This window comes from Drosophila pseudoobscura, chromosome 3 (assembly GCF_009870125.1).
Source record: "Drosophila pseudoobscura strain MV-25-SWS-2005 chromosome 3, UCI_Dpse_MV25, whole genome shotgun sequence".
NCBI lineage: Eukaryota > Metazoa > Arthropoda > Insecta > Diptera > Drosophilidae > Drosophila > Drosophila pseudoobscura.
The window spans coordinates 21,554,335-21,573,359 of record NC_046680.1 but is presented as its reverse complement, the minus strand read 5'-3'; the positions used below and the strand labels follow the sequence as shown (position 1 = coordinate 21,573,359).

Here is a 19,025-nt window from a genome sequence, read left to right as displayed (position 1 = left end):
GGCAACATTTACTTGAAAACCGTGTTTTAGTCAAAATACAATAAAAGCAAGGACTAAAAACTAACCAATTGTGTAGAAAATTGATTCATTAATCGTATTAAATTATGTGGGCATAGATAAAGGCCCGGTTGACAACATTTAAATCCTTGTCGCTCACATTCAAAAAAGGTCGATTTGGCGCGCACCACTCGGTATATTTTTCAAATGAGACCGTATATTTTGGTGCTGTTCTGAGGGTCATACTGTAGAAATACTGGTTTTCGCCGCGCTCCCATGGTATTTTTTTTAAATTTCATCAATCTATTAATTTAATTTTCAATGTTATATAAAAATCCAATAAATGCAAGTATTTCGAATAGGCCAATCATGAATAGAATTGATTCATCAATCGTATAAAATTGAGTGGGCATGGCTAAAGTTTCTATATAAATAGTATTATTCAACGGAACAAAGAATATGCGAAATTTTGAATTCGCCGCAGTTCGCCGCATTTCACCCCAATTCGCTTTGGCAACAATGAGTCTCATTCCATACACAAATGTTGCGCATTCCATACACAAAAGTTGCGGCAACATTTACTTGAAAACCGTTTTTTGGTCAAAATAAAATACATAAAGGTAATTAAAAGAAGCAATCTTGTAGAAAATACATTTATCTATGGTATAAAGCTAAGTTGGCAAATCTATATAGCTTGAAATATAGGCAATACCCGATTCGCCGCAGTTTCGCTATTGCAACAATGAGTCCCATTCCATACACAAATGTTGCTAATTCCATGCACAAATGTTGCTAATTCCAAGCACACATACCCTGGAGGAAATGGATGTTATAGAATTGTGAATACGTTTGTCTTCCAAGACTCCGTAGGTATCAGGATCGACATAAATTTATACAAGATACTAATAATGTACTTGAACATGTCCAAAGAATATCAATTTGAGAAAATTTCTTTATAAATCACGTTTCATCTTCATATAAAATTAACGAAATAGGGTGTACAAAGGCCTATACACGCATCATGTCTTTAAATACCAGCAACATTGAGACTGATTTTTTGTTTAACTATTTTGTTCAAACCTTGTTTTAGTCAAAATGCAATAAAAGCAAGGATTAAAAACTATCCAATCTTGTAGAAAATTGATTATTTAATCGGATAAAATTATGTGGTCAGGGCTAAATGTGCTATATAGCTGAGAATATTCCACGGAATATCAAAATCGAAGAATATTTTAGTACAACTTGACTTGGTTAGTATTTTTACGGTATATTTTTAAAATGAGACGGTATATTTTGGTATATTTCTGAGGGTCGGACCGTATATTTCAACCCGCGGTCACACTGGAGCGGAGCGGCAGCGTTTTTAATTTTTGTGTGGTTTTTATTTTTATTATTAACTTTTTTTGCGCTTGAAATTGTATGGTGCGGGTCGCAGCGTTCGCAGAGAACATTGTTATTAACTCGAATGTCGCCTTGGCCGGGACGGTAACGCAATCAGCTCTGGAAAGCTAGTTATTAATTTTTCTGATGAATTCAGAGGAAAACAAGATACAAAATATCAAAATTACCAATCGCGTTCACGTGTGTGTGAGTATTCTTTATATAAAAATACATCTAACTAATAGTGTGAGTGTGTGACTGGTGCATTATGCTAACTGCTCGTACTAAGTGTGGGCGAGAGAGAGAGAGAGAGAGAGAAGGAGAGCTAGACCTGCGATTGTGTGGCAAGTTGCCCCACAGCTCCCTTTTGATTTGTTTCGTAAGTTTGGAATCTTCTTTTTGTTTGTTTGCTCGTGCGCTTGGAAATGGAAATGCGAGAAACAAAAGCAGCACACACATACACACTACATAGTAACCAAAGGAGAGAGGAGGTTGAGTGAGAGCGAGAGCACGAGCACGACACGTATCTGCAGATCTCACTATTTCTACCCGAAAGTACTACTGCTTCCACACACACACACAAACACACACACACACTAAAATGAAATCTGAAATGATGTTTTTAGGCTCGGGGCGTGCTGCGCATACGCGGTGGTTCCATTCCGTTTTTCGGGTCACTCTTTTGGGAAAACAGCTGTGTGGTTCTTTTATTTGTTTTTGGATCGCTTAGGGAATGACCAATCCCACTTAAGGTATTCCCCATTCAAACCGCAATGGCAAATCCAGCAGCACTCAGCATTCTTTCATTTTTTGTATTTCGCTGAAAAACAGTTATTCATAAGTAGCGGATAATGTGTCTGTGCGTATGTTTCTATCTGTGTGTGTGTTTGTTTTGTAAAAGCGATTTCCACAACGTAGAAAAAACAAAAGCAGGGCAGGGCTCCCTTTCACGTTCCGTACATGTTCTGCGGCATGCCAAATGAGCAGATAAACAAATAAATGGCGAAATTCCCGCTATCCAAATTGCTTGTTCGTACAGATTCTGCTGCCTTTTCTGTATACATTTGCACGATCGTTTGTTTTGCAATTGACCCAATGCTTTCCTCAAATATTGAACTTAATTGAACGTTCTGTTGCAGTTTGCAAAGTACTCGTACTGGTTGTTGCATTACTCATACATGAGACTCCTTTCCCCCTGTGTATCCCCCCACATCAGTGCCAGTGCCAGTTCCAGTACTAGTCAAGCCCCCGGGCAGGCTTCGGTGGAAAGAAAAACCTGGCAGCTGTCAGTTCTGTCTCTCTCTCTCTCTCTCTTTCTATCCCTCTCTGTGGCGTCAAAGAGGAAATGGCGCTGAAGCACAGGAAAAAACGTGCTGCACTTTGATTTTCTTTTTGTAACCATAATAATAGCTATAGGGACTGACTGGAGGCTCACATCGAAAACGGTACCATTCGGTGCTGCGTTGCAACCCCAGTTACACACACACCCACCGTAGCAACCAATACCAATACCGATGTGGCAAGGAAACCACACTTGCCAGCATCGGTCGCGATCATTGGATTGAAGCTGCTACGTGTGCGTCGTGTGCCCCAGCATTAACTAGTTTTGTTTTATTTGTTTGGTGAATGTCAATTTCATTGTAAATTGCATTAAAACTGCTACGAAAAGAAAACAAGTTGTTAGCCAGCCGCCCGCTTTGCCGTTTGGCAGCTGGGTGTTGCCATTTTTTAGCCCCCACCGAAGGTCATTAGCAAGGTATATTCAACAATGCGGTAAGGCTCTACCCGTGCCCGGTCACCATAGTTTCTTTGCCACCCCATTCGTTCGTCTTCACCTATCCAGACGGATGCAATTGACATAGGTTATATATACTTAATTGATAATTCCTTACCTTCTGTTCGATATACCTTGATCATTCGGAGCATAAATGTCCGCCGTGCGGACAGAGTTGCCAATTGCAAAACTGCATTTTCAAACGGCAGCACTAATTGTCTTGTTTACCTTTATTTCTCGGACATTTGATGCGAAAAAACGAGAGCAGTGGCGAAATTTAACGGTACGTCTCCCCAGAGACCCGTACCGGGCTTTATACAGAGAGAGGGAGAGAGAGAGAGAGAGAGAGGGAGGGTAGTGGTGTAGTGGAAAGTGTGTGTGAATCTGCGATCAATGGCATCTGTTCGCTAAATAATTTGACCTCTCGAGTCAACAATTAATATATGGATGCCGCTTATTCTATTAGCCGGAGACAGCTGCATACCGCCATGGCACCACACTACTCCCATACACAGGTTAACTGATTTTCTTTGTGTGTGCCCTAATGCGATGCTGCGCGGTGCGGTGCCTATCCGATCTCTTTAAAGTTTTTATGGCCCCAACAAAACAGCGACGGCGACAAAACTCTGTGAAGGTCACGGTTATACATATGCAAAATCGACCGAAACAAGAAAACCAGACCAGACCAGACCCTAGAGACACTCTGTGTGATTCAGCCAGATTTTTCGACTTGAGGCTGAAAACACGGCGGGCAGCGTCCGAAAAAGAAGAAATAAAACACAGAAATTTGACTTTAATCGAGGTAACGTGCCAGCAGCAGCGGCAGCAACGGCGACAGCGGCTCGAGTGCCTAGTCCGCTCCAGTCCCCCCCACCACTGCACACACGCCACTCCCTTTTGAGATTGTTTATACGAACATATCATGGATGAAAAAAAAGAGTTATTAACGGAAGTACATTCACCTGATCAGTTGAATGAACATGCGCCTCGCCACACTGTTTGCTTCTACTTTTCTCTCTTTCTGTTGCCCGTGCCGTATACCCATTCCACATATGCATATACTCTATGTATATGTATTTTCTCGACCATTTGCGGCTGTCACAAAACGGACAGGTGGGGGGTGGGGGGAGGTTTGTTGGCGGACGCGATTCACTCACGTGCAAACAATCGTAAAAGCTGAGAGCACGCGCTTGTTTGCATTTGATTGCATTTTTGCATATAACGCCAGCTGATTTGATCTCCAGAAGCTGACCTGTCTCAATGTCCAGATAGTGTACAAGAAGATTGTTTAACCAGTTTGTTGCTTTTCGTTATCAGGAAACATTTGAAACCGCAGCCCCTACCCAACACTGGACCCAGCGGCGGCAGGATTACAACAGACGCCAACCCCAACACACCAGCCAGCCAGCCCCATCCATCAGCTGTGCGGCAATGCCAACAAAATGAACAGTAAAGAACAAGCAGCAGGCCGGGTGGAATTCAAACGCAACTCAAATGCCTACGCTAGTCTACCACCCACACCATCGACATCCTCCTCGGCAGCAGGTGCCTCCACAGGACACACAGCGGGCAAGCCGCGCAGACAGCAGCAACAACAACAGCAACAACAACAAGAGGAGCCAGAGCGTTATGGACTCTCGCACAGCCTCTCGAGCGAATCGATCCGGCAGTCCTGCGACTATTACGACGACGAACTGAGCGATGAGGATCTGATTGAGATCCAGCAAACACCACAGGGCTTCCACCAGCAGAAGCAGAAGCAAAAACAGCAGAAGCAGCCGCTGCAACTGCAACCCATTAGCTTTAAGATGGAGATACACGAGGACGACCGAAGTGCCTTCTGTGGCAGCCAGGAGATGCAGCCGCCGCCCCTGAGTACGCCCATCAAGCGAGATCAGGCCGAGACGAACGAGGCCGAGCTCTGTGTGCTGAATGAACTGGACGCCATACTGGACGTGCACGGTGCCTCGCAGCTGAATGGCAGCTCCTCTCGCACCAACTCCCCATCGCTGAACAGTGCCAGCGACGATGACAAGGTGGAAGACTATCTCATGGATCTGGACAACTATCTGGAGGAAATGGACAATGCCCTGAGTCGAGAGGACTCTTTGGTCATCATTGATGGTCACTCAAGCCTCAAGCGAGAGCCAAGAACGCGCACCCTGCCGCTGAGTAGGAAACGAAAGGCACACAAAAAATCCGCCCTGGATGATGATGCCACGTCCAGTGGCCTGATGGGCGACGGAGACTTCCAGCGGGAGCATCAAATACGGAAGACCTTTAGCTGCTCCCTAAGGCCCAGCACAAGCCAAGCGGGTGAGTCCCACAACGAAAGAATCGATAGAAATCAATAAATTACATAACCTTTTTCCTGCAGCCTCCCTGGAAGCGCCGCCTGACGAGCCAGTCGCCGATGTCTGGTGTCGTCAGTCCTTGCGACGCGCCATGGAGCAGCAGCACCACTCAGAACCAGATGAGACCAAAGCCACACTGGGGGAGGAGGACGACTTGCCCACATTGCTAGTGGATTTGCAGCCCAGGCGGGAGGCGGATATGCGACGTTGTTTTTCGCAGGGCGATTGCCCAGGATTGCAACAGGAACCACAACAGTATGGCTCGGAGATGCTCACCGATGCTCACATCTTTGATAATCTCCTGCAGAACGAACAGCGGACGGCGGCGCGTGCCTCGAGCGAGGAGCGACCCCGGCAATATGGTCGCCGCCTGGAGGGACCTCCCACGCCGGCTCGTGGCAGCATAGCTGTGGGCCATAGCCGACCACAGAGTGCCCCAACGAGGGTGTATTTGCCGGAGCCGGAGACGCCGACGCATCAAATGATGACCACCTGCTCGGAGCTGAGCTCGGCCCGCTCCTCCCGAATGCCCAGCCCCTTGTCCCTGGTCTCGGATAGCAGCAGCAGCTCGGTGAGCACCCACGACCAGGAGGATCAGGATCAGGATCAGGTGGAGCTGCAGGCGCAGAGCACCACCATGTGCAGTGCCAGCAGCACCACCCCCTTGGAGCCGCTGCATCTGCCGCTCAGAGAGAAGTGCGGCTTCAACAGCCAGTGGCCGCATGCCGCCAGTCGCGCTCTGGCCCTGATGGCCTGCACCCTCGGAGTGTTCAATTTGTGCCGCTTTGCCGTGCTCACCATGAACTACGGCGGAAACTTCTTGCTCCAGTTCCTGATGCTCTCCATTATCTTTGGCATACCGATCTTCTGGCTACAGATGTGCCTGGGGGCCAAGATCCGTGCCGGCCCTGTATCCATGTGGAAGATCAGTCCGATCTGCTCCGGCGTGGGCATTGCTTTGGTCATGGTCCAGTGCTTCCTGGCAATCTACTCGACGGTGTCGATTGCCTGGATTCTGGTCTATCTGCGGGACGTCTTTCCCACAGCCCAACGCATCGGCTACCCCTGGCAGGAGGTGGCCTTTCCCTTTTGGAATCACACGGCCAACTCCACCGGGAATCTCACCCAAACGGTGGCCGAGTACTTCAATATTGTGGTCCTACAGCGGCTGCATCTGGGCAAGCATCCAGATGCGAGTGGAGTTCGCTTTCACGTCAATGATCGGGTAGGTGATTCGCCCTCGCTCCCTTCCCCACCCACTCTCCCACACTATTCCCAATTCCCCCCCGATCTAACCGACTAACTGCCTCTTCCTCCAGCAGCTGGCGTTCTACCTGGCCCTCATCTGGGCGGGCGTCTTCCTCATACTCTGCAAAGGACTGAAATCTCTGGGAAAGTTTGCGTATCTCATCAACACCTTGCCCCTGGTGGCCCTCATGGTGGTGACAGTGAAGTTTCTCTATGCTGTGGATCCCACAAAGCTCCAGGTAGGTCGTCGTCCCCGACAAATCCTCCTCCCTGAAGCCATCTTAAACCCATTTCTGTTTGTTTTCCTCAGAACATTTTCGCTGCCAGCGATTTTGATGAGTTTCTGGTGAACTCCAACAGCTGGACGGCGGCCACACAGGAGACCTTCCTCACGTGGGGCCTGCTGGGTGCCTCGGTGATAGCCATAACCAGTCGCACCCATGCCAGTGCCTCGAAGGCGACTCTGCGACGCGATGCCATTGTCCTGGTGCTGCTCACCTTTCTGGGTTTGGGCCTGATGGCCCTGCTGGCCCTGTGCTGTGCCCAGATTCTCTGGCAGCACGGCTACATCTACGTGCCAGGATCCTTTGGTGAGAAATGGAGTAGAATATCGAAGGGAATAAAAGACTAATTGATACTTGATTGCTTCGCTTCAGAAAACGCCGACAGCTATACGTCCGTGTATTCGCTGCAAGCGAACACCAATCCCCAGCTGCTGTCGTATCCACGGGCGCTGGTGCCGCACTATTCGTCGTTCATTGGTGAGACGTATCGTCGGAATCGCACCATGATCCATATTGAGAGCGGCTTCCAGGCGCTGCGCTTCATCACCGAACTCTTTCCGGCCGTTCTATCACTGGCCAGCGAGAGCATCTCCTGGGTTTGGGCTGCCGTAGCGTTCGCCCTGTTCGCCTGCTTCGGCTTGGCGCAGTTGTGTGTGATGTGGAAGCCCATCTCGAGTGCCCTCGGCAACTCGACCAGCTCCGTGCTGCTGAGCTGCGTCACCGGGCTGCTGCTGAGCATTCCCTTTGCCACCGAAGTGGGAATTTCGATACTGTACTACGTGGACTTTCTGCTGGGCGGCTCCTGGTTTATACCCATCATCTGGACGGCTCAGATATTTGGTGTGTTCTTGATACGCGGACGTCCCTACAATGGCGATGACTTGGTGAATGATCTGCGCATGTGCGGCTCCATGTCCGCCTTTCTGGCCCTCTCCTGGAATGTCCTGCTGCCCATTGGCCTGATCACGCTCTCGGTGGTCGACTACAAGGCATCGTTGTCGAATCAGTTCTACTATTGGCGCGGCAAGTCGTACTTTAGCTACTGGCTGCGGAAGACGGGCAGCCTCATCCAAATTGGCATTGTTTTGGTCATTCCCGTTACGGCCATCATCCAGATCTATCGGTATTTGACCCACGGACCTCCCGACATTCTGGAGGTAAGCCCACGCCCACTGATTCTTTGGGAATCTTGCTTCAATCTCCGTTTTATCTGGCACTTTGCAGCGCATTCAACTGTTGTACCGACCGCCGGAGGAGGGAGACGAGCCGCGACGTCCATCGGCCCGGCAGGCCACATCCCAGGGCCGTCGCAATGCCTCCGGCCATCAGCCGGACAATGGCCAGCTTGACGCCCAGAACGATGCTCCGCCCAAGTACACGCCGCCGCCATCCTACACCACAGCGACCGGAGCTCGTTTGGCCAAACTTCTGCGCCAGAGTATTCGACGCAGCGTGCGCAGGTACAGAGTGCAGATCACTCCCAGATGAGCACAGATTATAACGAGACTATCCCCCCTTCCATTCCATCCACAGAGTACTCGGGGGTTCTTCGAGCCGCACTCGACCCGTGCTGAGCATCGATGCGGAGTCTGGATCGCCGGTGGCACCGCCCGACTATCTGACCATTCTAACCAATCCGGCGGGAAGCAGCTCCCATGCAGAGGCAGAGCTATCGCCAGCTGGCAGCGGCAGCGGCAGCACTAGCAGTCCCGAATCGATTGAGATTGGGCAACGTCCCAGCCATGCTAGCTATGCACAACGTTCGCAGTCCCTGGGCCGGAAGCTGCATCGCCCAGGATCGGAGACAGTGTCCACATCGGCCATGGCCACGTTGGAGCGGCGTCCGTACACCGCCGAGGATGTGGTTACGATTTTGCGCTCCTCAGTGCGACATCGCCAGCCGCCGCTGCCACGTCAGGGCGGAGGCGGGGGACTAAGTGGCACTGCCAACACCTTGCCACGTCCGCCTGCGGCCATGTCCACGCACCTGGAGGACGCCTCGTTCCGCTCGATCGAGAACCTGGTACTAAATGCCGAGCCGCCCGACCGGACGCCCGGCGTGGATGTGGAGGAGTGTGCGCAAAATAATACATCTGTGATTTAATTGACTAATTTCGTATCGTACAGAAGCCAGTTGCTGTACGATCCACATATCTGCTTGCTTTTTTTAGACTTGATTAGTGCTAGTTATACAAATACGAATATTACTTGTAGTTATGCGAATAATAATGAAGGAACAACTAAACATTAACTGATCGACTGCAGCGTCCGACAGCTGATACAACCGGTCCTTAAGTCGGTCCGTCGTCCATTGATCGCCATCTCGACGACCCCTACCCGTAGCCCTACCCTACCTACCCTCGTGTCACATATTTCATGCTTATGGATCGGCGTCTGCGTCTGTCGACGCAGTTGCCCTTAAAATTATCCAAACAATGGGAGGGCTACGTGCCCGGTAGTTAAGGGCCGCGTATTTAAAAAACAAACGAAACCAAGAGCTAAGCCGATTAATAAACGTGACCATTCAGAAAAGGAAAGCGCAGAGCAGAGAACTCTGGAGGAAGCAGCAACAAAGGATGGGTAGTAATGAGCCAGACAGGAAACCAACTAATCTGGATACAGTTTCCCTGCGTTTGGGTCAAGTAGTCACGCAATTTCCCTTTTTCTTTTTTTGATTATGACTTGCAAGTTGCATCTGTTTTGGTGCAAAAAAGTTAATCCCCTGAATTTTCAAATAATCACGTAGGCGGGCTTAAGCTGACATTGATCTGGCAACTCTACCTCAAACGTCAACATGTTGCTAGAACTTCGCATCGTTGCTGAGAGAGCAGAGACGAACCAAAATGAGCGGCTCTCTCTGAAACCGGTTTATTAGAAAACATGTTGCCGGCAAGGTAAAACGGCCCAGCAACATGTCGAGGAGCCGCGCACCTCACCTCATAAAAATATTCGAAGTCGAATTGGATTTTACCTTGCCGTTTTTCTTCAGCAACACTGAAGGCGGTACTTTTAAAAACCAGCAACATTGCGACTGTGTTTTTTTTAAACTATTTGTGAACCTTGTTTTAGTCCCAAAACAATGAAAGAAAGGACTAAACAATAGCCAGTCTTGAAGAAAATTTAATCATCAACTACCTAAAATGATGTGGGCAGGGCTAAATGTTCTATCTAGCTAACAATACTCCACAGAATATCAAAATCGGAATATGTAACATATAAATTGAATTTGTGAGTATATTTATGGTATATTTTAAAAATGAGACGGTATACTTTGGTATATTTTTGAGGTTCGGACGGTATATTTTAACGATAAGTCTGCTTGCTGCCAGCAACACTTTTAGGTCCCCAGCAACATTGACGTGACAGCACTGCGACTGTTTTTTTTTTTGGTTTTTTGGCAAAATAAAAAACATGGAAGTACTTAAAAGTAGTTAATTCCATACACAAATGTTGCGCATTCCATACACAAAATTGCGGCAACATCCATTTGTATGGGCCAGACTCATGTGCCGCGGAAACGAGCAACATGTCCCGCAACATTCAGCATACCCTAGAAATGGTGGGCATATTTTTCCTTCCGTCTCTCAGAAAAAACAAAAAACTCCCAACTTTCAAACTGCGCGGTCGCTGCGCGTCGCTGTACGGAAAAATAAGTGGTTTTCTTTATACTCGCGTGAAGCGAAGAACTTGTGAATATAATTAAGAAGCGCGCGTTTTCAAAGCCATTTACCTAAGCACTCTAACTAAGAAGTTGGCCAAAAGTTTTTCTTGTTCGCCAGCATCGTTGCCGTCGCCGCCGCCGCCGCCGCCGCTGCCACCTTCGCCGCCACAAGACGGTTGTTGGGGCTGCTCGTCGAAAAGTGCTCCAACAAGATTTCCACTTGAAATTCCTGAATTTCGTCTCGCAATCGGAATATAAAAGCGCAATTCGAATAAAATACGAATGAAAATTAAGTTTTTGGCAACGCAAAGAGCGGAGTGATTATTGTACAAGTGCCTGTGGTTTTTGTGAGTGTGTGTGTGTGCCGCGTCTGTCGAGTGTGTCACAATTTCTGAGCGGAAAGGACTTTTGGATTAGCGGTGCTTTTGACTCTGTTCCTGCTCCTGCTCCTGCTTCAGCTCCTGCTGCTACCCCCCCTCACCTGGCTGAATTCAAACGGTAAGTGCTCGCTGAAATTATACAGTTAGGCGGTGTCTGAGCCACTCCACAACTTATACAATATTTGGTCCGCAATTTGTTGTAGTGTTTGGGTATTAGCATTTTTATGTGCTGCCTGCCGCCGCCTTGGCCAAAAAAGTTGACAAACAAAACGCACACTGGCGCACACGCACACGTATTCACACAAAGGATTTCATTACATTTTGGGTGGGACGCGACACTGCCGCCGCCACCAAACAGTAACAGTAACTGTAACTGTAACGCAACGTAACGTAACCCTCCCCCAGGCTATGGTCCCGTCCCTCTCTCTCTCTCTCTCTCCTTGTGCTGCTACTACGTTTCGTTTTGTTTGCGGAAACGCCGAATGCTGTGCTACTGTATTTCTATACCCCGTACTTGAGAGGTGTGCAAGGGGTATACTTCATTCGAGTATTGTCCGGTTTTGTGTTTAAATTGATTGAAAAGTTGGTTATGCACCTTGAAAGAGTGGAAACTTTGGGAGAGTCTAGTTCTCTGCTCATGAAAACCAGTTCCTGTGCAGTAGCAGGGGTATGCTCTAGTCGAGAGTGCCGGCCTAAGCTTTCTGACTTTCCTTTGGTTCTTCTGTTACAGCCTCTCCCGCACACGTACATACATATGTGTGTGCGTATGTGTCTGTTTTTCTGTTATTTATTTTGATGGCGTATTTTGCTTTTCCGCTTTGTCCGAATTGCGTAGCGCCTCTTTCTCTGTCTTTCGTAGCTCCTGTCTCTCCTCTTTCCTCTGTCTTCTAGTTCTAGCTTTCCCCTCTCTCTCTCTATCTCTCTCTCTCTAGCTTCCTGCATTGAAATGAGTTGGCAATAAATATGGCCCACTGTCAAATAAAAGGGCGATGAGCCAGCCTTTTTCCTCTGCCGTTTCCTGTCCCTGCCCCTGCTATCGCCTCTCCTTCGCGCTGTTGTTGCTCTAATCTCAGGGGACACTAATGTTTTACGACACTGGCGATGTCCTGTCCTGTCCTGTGCCTTCAATACAAACTTAATGCACACATCAATGGCAAATTAGATATACTCCAGAAGCAAATGTACTAATAACAATCATTGAGAGAGTGTCCTCTGTGTCCTGTGTGCGTCCTGTCTGCGTCCTGTATGCGTCCTGTGTGTGTGAGGACGATTGTTCTGTTGATTTGGCTCTTACTTCCAATACATTGGCATTCATTCAAGAGAGTGAGAGAAAGCAGAAGTAGGAGGAATCCCAAATGAGGACAGGAGAAGGAGGAGGAGGAGCAGGAGCACTTGTGCCTGCCTCATGTCTTATTTGTCGTCGCCCAAATGGAAATCGTTTTGTTTCTGTTTTGTCAAGTGACAAATTTTCATTGTCCTCCCCTGCCCCCAGCCAACAGCCACCAGCCCCCTGCCCCCAACCGACAGCCGCCGCATTAATCGCTTACTTAAAAACAGAAAAGAACCCCGAAAGATCTTCAGAGCGGGGAATGGGACACAAGACACAAGACGAGTGTAAATAAACACTCAAGTGCTTTCAGGCCTGGAAGGAGGAGGAGCCACGACTAGCTGATATCCTAAAAGGTGTGTGGAATGGGGCGGAAAATTGTTTTCTAACATATTAAGGAGATTAAGTAGTTTTCAGAACATCATAGACTATGTTTCAACTTTAGAATCGAAAAACACTAAAAAAAATACTAAAAACCGAAGGAATTTTACTCATGATTCTGAATGATTTTCGATGAAAGTTGGTCTTATATTTTTCTAGAATTGTTCAAACTAAACACACTCGGTCTTTGCCACCTAATCTCCACTGTACTTACATCGTATTAGTGCCGCTTTTTAGTGGCATTGCCCGGCGGCACATTCCCCCAGTTTGCTTTAATTTCCACTCTGTTATCGCAAGGAAGGGGCCCTCTTTAATCTCTTATGGCTTTCCATTCCCCCCCCTCCCCGCCTGCTCTTTACGTCTTTATTTTCCAGCCAAAAAGGTAGTGCAATCGATTTGGATTGATTTTGTTTAAACAAAACTGCACACGAAAGCAGATAGCTGTAGCTGTGGAAAGAACACTGCCACCAAAATCCCCACTAAGCCTTTGGGGCAGCAACTGGACCGTCACTGGGTGCCTGGGGGCCTGGAGGCCAGGTTGCCGGATTGCAGTTTCGATTCGTTCGAATTGAGGATTCCTTTCGGTTCAGTAAATAAACATCGCACAATAACGTTTTGGTGGGCATGGCAGGGCAGGTCTTTAATGCCACCCAATCGGCATGCTGGTAATCCCATTCCACTTGCCACACTGCCCCACACAAACACACATCTACCTATTGCCTATTCCTATCGATGCTTTGGTAATTAGTTGAGAATTGGATTTGGGATCACATAAAAGTGTTGATTACACGCATTCCCCATCCCATAGCCCTGCCCCCTCCCCTTCCCTGGGTGCCAAGTGTTTTGTTTTCCTGCTGTCTTATCTCTAGGGTATGGACTGAATGGATGGATGGTTGGGGCAAGTATTAGGGTTACACACGGACACGAGTGAAAGGCAGGTGTAAGAAGTTTGGGGCCCGCTCCAGCCGGCAGCTCTGCTCTGTCCGATGCTCTAATTAATCGCTTTTATTGCAGGGAATTTCATCTACGCACTAAATTGATTGAGGGGCTTGATTGAGAGAAGACAGTTTGATTGGGATGGTGGCCATTTCAACAATTACTATCTGCCCTTTAACACTTTGAGTATTTGGGGAGAGCTGGGGAAGATTAAGAGTAGATTGAGGCAAGAAGGAGGATGTTCGAGGGACTAAAGAGATTTGAAGGCATTCCAAAATAATGAAAATGAGGGAGAATGATGGAAATACAGTATTAACCACAGAAAAATCCACTTTCGGAATCATTTCTGATAGATTTTAATGGTAAAAACGATGGAGAGAGGAATGAACAATAATAGGGATTAAGAGAGAGATCATTCGGGAAACTTTGAGGGAGGTAAAGGCCTACACTCAAGTGACATTTTAGGCAATTCAGATCAGACTAAGGTCTCAAGCCCTAGATCTGATCTAATCATATTCGTGTTAGATCTTATCTATAATTTGATGTTTAGACAACACAACCCGCACAACCCCTAAGCCCAGAGCGCTTCCTCCAACCGTTTTGTCCGTAACAAATGGCCAACATTCTCCCCCCCGCGTCTGCAAGTCATGGCCGGAGTTGTGGGGGGAGAGGGCAAAGAAAAAACATCAAAGTCATTTCATGTCTTCATAAATTCCCTTGCCAAAAAGGAAGACCGGACCTCTGTCCTCCCTACTGTGCCACTCTCTTTGGGTCTGGCCCGGAGCCCACTCTCTGGCCTAAGTGAAATGACCTGCCGTTTTCCGTCCCAAAAAAGAGGAATATCCCAAGACCCAAGCAAACCTCAAACAAAAAGCACAATTGGGCGCTAAAAAAGAGAGGGCGAGTGCGAGTGCGAGGGAGATCGGGAAGCGAGGGAAGGTTAATGCCTTATCGACATGCTGCAATCTATGTATTTAATTGACTTGACTGCAATTATAGTGTACGCTATATATATATGTATACCAATATATATATGTATTGTCTGCTGTTGGTGGCTGGTGTCGTCTTCCTGCAGATAAAACGCCGTAAAATAAAAAAGAAATACTTGCCTATAATGATTTCGCATAAATCGTGACTACTCGCCAAAACGAAAGGCGAGAATTTATACTAACACAGGCACTGGCCCTGGCACTGGCTCTGGCACTGGCTCTGGCACTGCTGATACCCTCTAGTCTTTCCGAGGGTATCGCAGAAAAGACAACCTTTACGGTGTTGTTTTTTCCCATCAAATTGTTGTTTAATGGACATTTCTTTTCCGATCCTTAGAGTATCTATATCTTCGTTTTCCCTCAATCTGTGGCTCGTTTCATGTTGTTTGGGGAGCCACAACAAGTTACAATGTATAGGCAATGCTCCACGCTCCACGCTCCACGCTCCACCATTCCTCGCATTCGGAGTGGAGTGTCGCTCCGGTGTCAGAGGCTAGTCTGTCCCCCACCCCCGTCCCTTTCGACGAGGCTCGCCTCGAGTTGCGGGTCTGAGACCTCTTTTGGTCAGCCAAAGTCAAGTTAAGGCCTGGGCCAAAAGGCTGCAAAAAAAAAGGAAGGAAAACCTGTAAGCACTCGCCTTCGTGGCCGTCTCCTAGAGATGCGCACGTGACCAGCCAGGGCCCCCCTCTCCCCCTCCTCTATCTCTTTGGGACGTTCACCAAAATCACGTTGTTAACAAATTGAAATTTATGAATGCTGCCCCACAGCAGCAGATTTAATTCTTATTTATAACAACAATTAATAGCCAGAGAATAGATTGTTAAAGGCGGGCGGGGGGAAGCAATAAAAAATAAAAATAAATTTCAAAAATTATCCAAGAACTTTCTAAAGGGGGAGCCCCCCCTCCATCACTCCCCGTCCCACTCTCACGACATCATCTCTAGGAAAATCAAAAGCTGCAAAAACATTTAGCGCTGCTCTTGCTCTGCGGAGTGGACAAAGGGAGGGGGGGAGGGAGGTAGGGACGGCACTGATGGACATTGTGTCTCTGGCCATTGCCAAATCGTTAGCACTTGGCGGAGACAGACCCGGGGACACGGACGCATCCGAACATCAGCATCGTCATCATCGCCATCATCCGCCTCCCCTCCCCCTCCCTCTCTCTCTCTCGGGGAGACATGGCTCGTTCGTTGCGGCGGGGCTTAGACCTTTCGAGTGTGTAATGGAATAAAAATATGTATTTAAACTTTATTTGATTGTCGTTGATTTCGGACGAAGAGAGCGTTCCCGGGACGGGTTCCCCCCTCTCTCCCTCTTATCACCATCCATACTCACCTCTCGCTCTTACCCGCCTTGTATCTCTCTCCCTCTCTCTCTTTGCTGTCCATTCCTAATGAGGGAATGTAATAAACCAATTTAGTTTTCTCTTTTCCTCTCCCCATTTGCATTCTTCCGGCTTTACTGCCTCCCAGCTTAATTTTTGGAAGCTCCCTCCCCTGCCCCGCCCCTGCCCTGCCCCCCTTTACTGCTTGTTGCCCCCGTTGCCCATCATTAGGCCTGACAAAAGTTCTTCCAGCTCATTTGTACAATGAAAAATCTTCCCATAATTAACGGCAGTGGCTTGGACAGTGTCTGCAGTGAGGGAGGGAGGGAGGTACATACCATCTGTAGGTAGGGATGAATGAATTGTGGAGGAGTAGCAGTCGGCGGAGGAGTGGGGAGGGGGGATTGGGAATTTCTATGCCTCGCTGGACACGAGAGGGGAGAAGCCACTCCAGACGACGACCGGGCATTGCCTTGCATTCGGGATTGGGATTGCCTCGAGAGATATTCCCTATTGTTATAGTTTTGTCATTGCTTTTACGAGTATTTTTGTTGCTGCTGCTGTTGCTGTTGCTTTGTGTAGGCCAGCCGTTCCTTCGGGGCGGAATTATTAAAAGTAAGCCAGACAAACACTCCAGCCTACAGCCTACAGCCCATAGCCGTGGGACAGGGCGACCCAGAGAGGGGGGATGGGGGGAATGGGGATGGCCAGTCGACTCTCATTTGATATATTGCAGGCATCCGGTGGACATTTGTTGACGTGGACGTGAGGCTGCAATAAAATCTGCGCCCAGCCTCCAGAGCTCCTCATTATACAAGGAATCCGCTGCAGTCTGTAGGCCAAAACTGTAAAGCAGGGTATTACGACTTGGTGGCCTTTTTGGTGCGCCTCGGATGAGCCATGGGGGAGCGGCAATTGAATCGAAAATAACGATAGAGAAAGTGTTTTCATATTTATAGAAAGCCCTTTATAGCTCTTATCTTTTGGCATGGAGCATGGGATCCAAAAACAAGAAGTAATCAAGCCGAAGGCCTTGCTTCAATAGTGCCAAAAGACCAGAAATAACTCCTAGATGGACTTGGGCTTCAGTTGATTTGGGATTTTACTATAAAGGTCATCTTCTAGATCGAAGAGAAGAAAGAGAACAATTTATGTGCCTGCGATTTGTGGAACGAAGCATTTCGAATACCTTTTACGGAATCCTTTTGGTTATCCTGCTGTTAGAGGGTATTCCACATTGCGGTCTGAAGGCTCCCCTTTACTATTTCGCTTTGGAGTTTTCTACCTCTTTGCCGCTGTCCCTCTCCCCTCTCCCCCCACCCTCTGCCTCTCCCTCTCTCTATCTCTTTTTGTGCCGCTTTGGGTTTGCTTGTCATTGTTGTGGTTGTCACATTGTCGCCATCGTTGTCTCCGGGCCATCATTTGTGGCCCGCACAAACACACACAAACACAATCACACACACACACACAAACACACACACAGACTCCCAGACCAATAAAAGGCCAACCGTCTGTTGTAGTTTTCTACCAACACTTTTTTTTGTACTCTTTGGCTTCTCTTTCTGTTTCTGTTTCTGTTTTTCCTCTTTCTTCTTTTACATTTTGTTGTAGCCAAATATTTGAGCAGGCAAACAGTTAACAACAAAAGCAGCAACAACGGAAAACCGCATCCCACGTTCAAATCAAGGAAAAGCTTCTAGCTCCAGCTCCAGCTCCAGCTCCAGCTTCCCCTCAATTTTCCCCCACCCCCCGAAAAAATGTGTCGCATCGTTTTAATTAAATATTTTCAATTTTATAGGCTTGTTTGCATTTGCATTTGAATTTTAATTTTGTGTCGATTTTCCCAGCCCCAACCCCTGCCCACACCCTCCTGCCGCCTGCCTCCTGCCCCCTTCTCTTTGACTATTTTCTTGGGGCCCCAGAAACGTTTCTATTTATTCGTTTTTGATTCGTTTGATTTCGGTTCCCCCCCCCCAAGATATGGGGCCCCCAACAACAACCGTGAGACGGTGACACCTGGTGGTCTGGCCAGAGAGAGGCCCGGACGTGGTTCGGGCACCGGGGACTGGGGACTGTGGACAGGTCTGATCTGCATTTACATTCCCATTTCCATGCCCATTTCCATGCCCTTTCCCCATTTCTTTTCAGCATAAAAATTGACCATTTTTCATGTTCATCTTTGGGGTTTCGGCCTTTGGTTGCTGTTTCGGTTCATTAGTTAGGATTACCGGACAATTATGTCGCATTTCGGACCCACTAATAGTTGTTTATTTATACAATTATAAAATTGAAAGCTCACATAAATTTGTAGTGCGTGAGCGTGAGGTTTCGAGGGTTATTTGAGGGGGAAATGAGAGAAGAATCCATTCTCTGCAGCAAGTGAAAGTTCTTTCCACTAAGGAGGGGGGCGGGGCAGTTCCATCTTTTGTGGCAACAAAACTTCGACGGACTGGGCCCTGGGGGATGTCCAACAAAAAGGCCCTCAATCGGCCCCACCGTCCACTCTAATGGCCCTCAATCGGGTCTTATAGTGGTGGATTATATACAGAATTATTTCTTTTCTTACAGAGTTTGAATTGATTCAAAATTCCATGGCTGGAGCCAGGGGAAACGGATATGAAAACTTTCAAGATGGCATTTGAAAGCGTAATTGAATTATACAAAAAAAAAAACCGGATATACCCACAATAAATATTGTATATAGTATTCCCAGGCCATATTGATTTGATCCCTGTCATGAATCAATATTTAACGTTTCGATGTGAAAGATAAGGCATTTCCCATGGAAATGCTCTAGATAAAAGCAATCCCCCCATCATTTCCTCCTGGGATTCCCATCGAACGATGAATAGATATAACTATATTTTGTCGTTGATGAAGCTATAACCGTAGTTCCCTGTAACCCCAAGCATATCTAGTATTCGTTCATTTACTTTGCTTATCGTGGAAATATTATATTTTTCCCAAGCCATCGCTCTGAGAACTTTAAT

At 47.6% G+C, this 19,025-nt stretch overlaps 2 protein-coding genes across 4 annotated transcripts in view; both read left to right on the top strand.

Annotated features, from left to right (window-relative positions):
* Positions 1 to 1,335: 1,335 nt before the first annotated feature.
* Positions 1,336 to 9,288, top strand: bdg (sodium-dependent transporter bedraggled). 3 transcript variants are annotated; one of them, XM_015185237.2, is made up of 8 exons: positions 1,336 to 1,584; positions 4,469 to 5,467; positions 5,529 to 6,730; positions 6,828 to 6,992; positions 7,064 to 7,343; positions 7,410 to 8,194; positions 8,262 to 8,497; positions 8,571 to 9,288. In XM_015185237.2, exons 2-8 carry the CDS (start codon positions 4,594 to 4,596, stop codon positions 9,139 to 9,141), a joined length of 4,113 nt encoding a protein of 1,370 aa, XP_015040723.2. In that variant the 5' UTR covers positions 1,336 to 1,584; positions 4,469 to 4,593; the 3' UTR covers positions 9,142 to 9,288. The 3 variants fall into 3 exon arrangements, with proteins under 3 accessions (XP_015040723.2, XP_001361947.3, XP_033233373.1); XM_001361910.5 differs by having other exon boundaries at positions 6,825 to 6,992; XM_033377482.1 differs by lacking the exon at positions 1,336 to 1,584 and adding an exon at positions 3,935 to 3,953 and having other exon boundaries at positions 6,825 to 6,992.
* A 1,319-nt stretch (positions 9,289 to 10,607) lies between these two features.
* Positions 10,608 to 19,025, top strand: part of sli (slit guidance ligand) — a 54,819-nt gene continuing 46,401 nt past the window's right edge. Inside the window, exon 1 of the mRNA XM_004444489.3 lies at positions 10,608 to 11,196. The gene's annotated coding sequence lies outside the window, so the exon portion shown is untranslated. The remainder of the gene's footprint in view (positions 11,197 to 19,025) is intronic.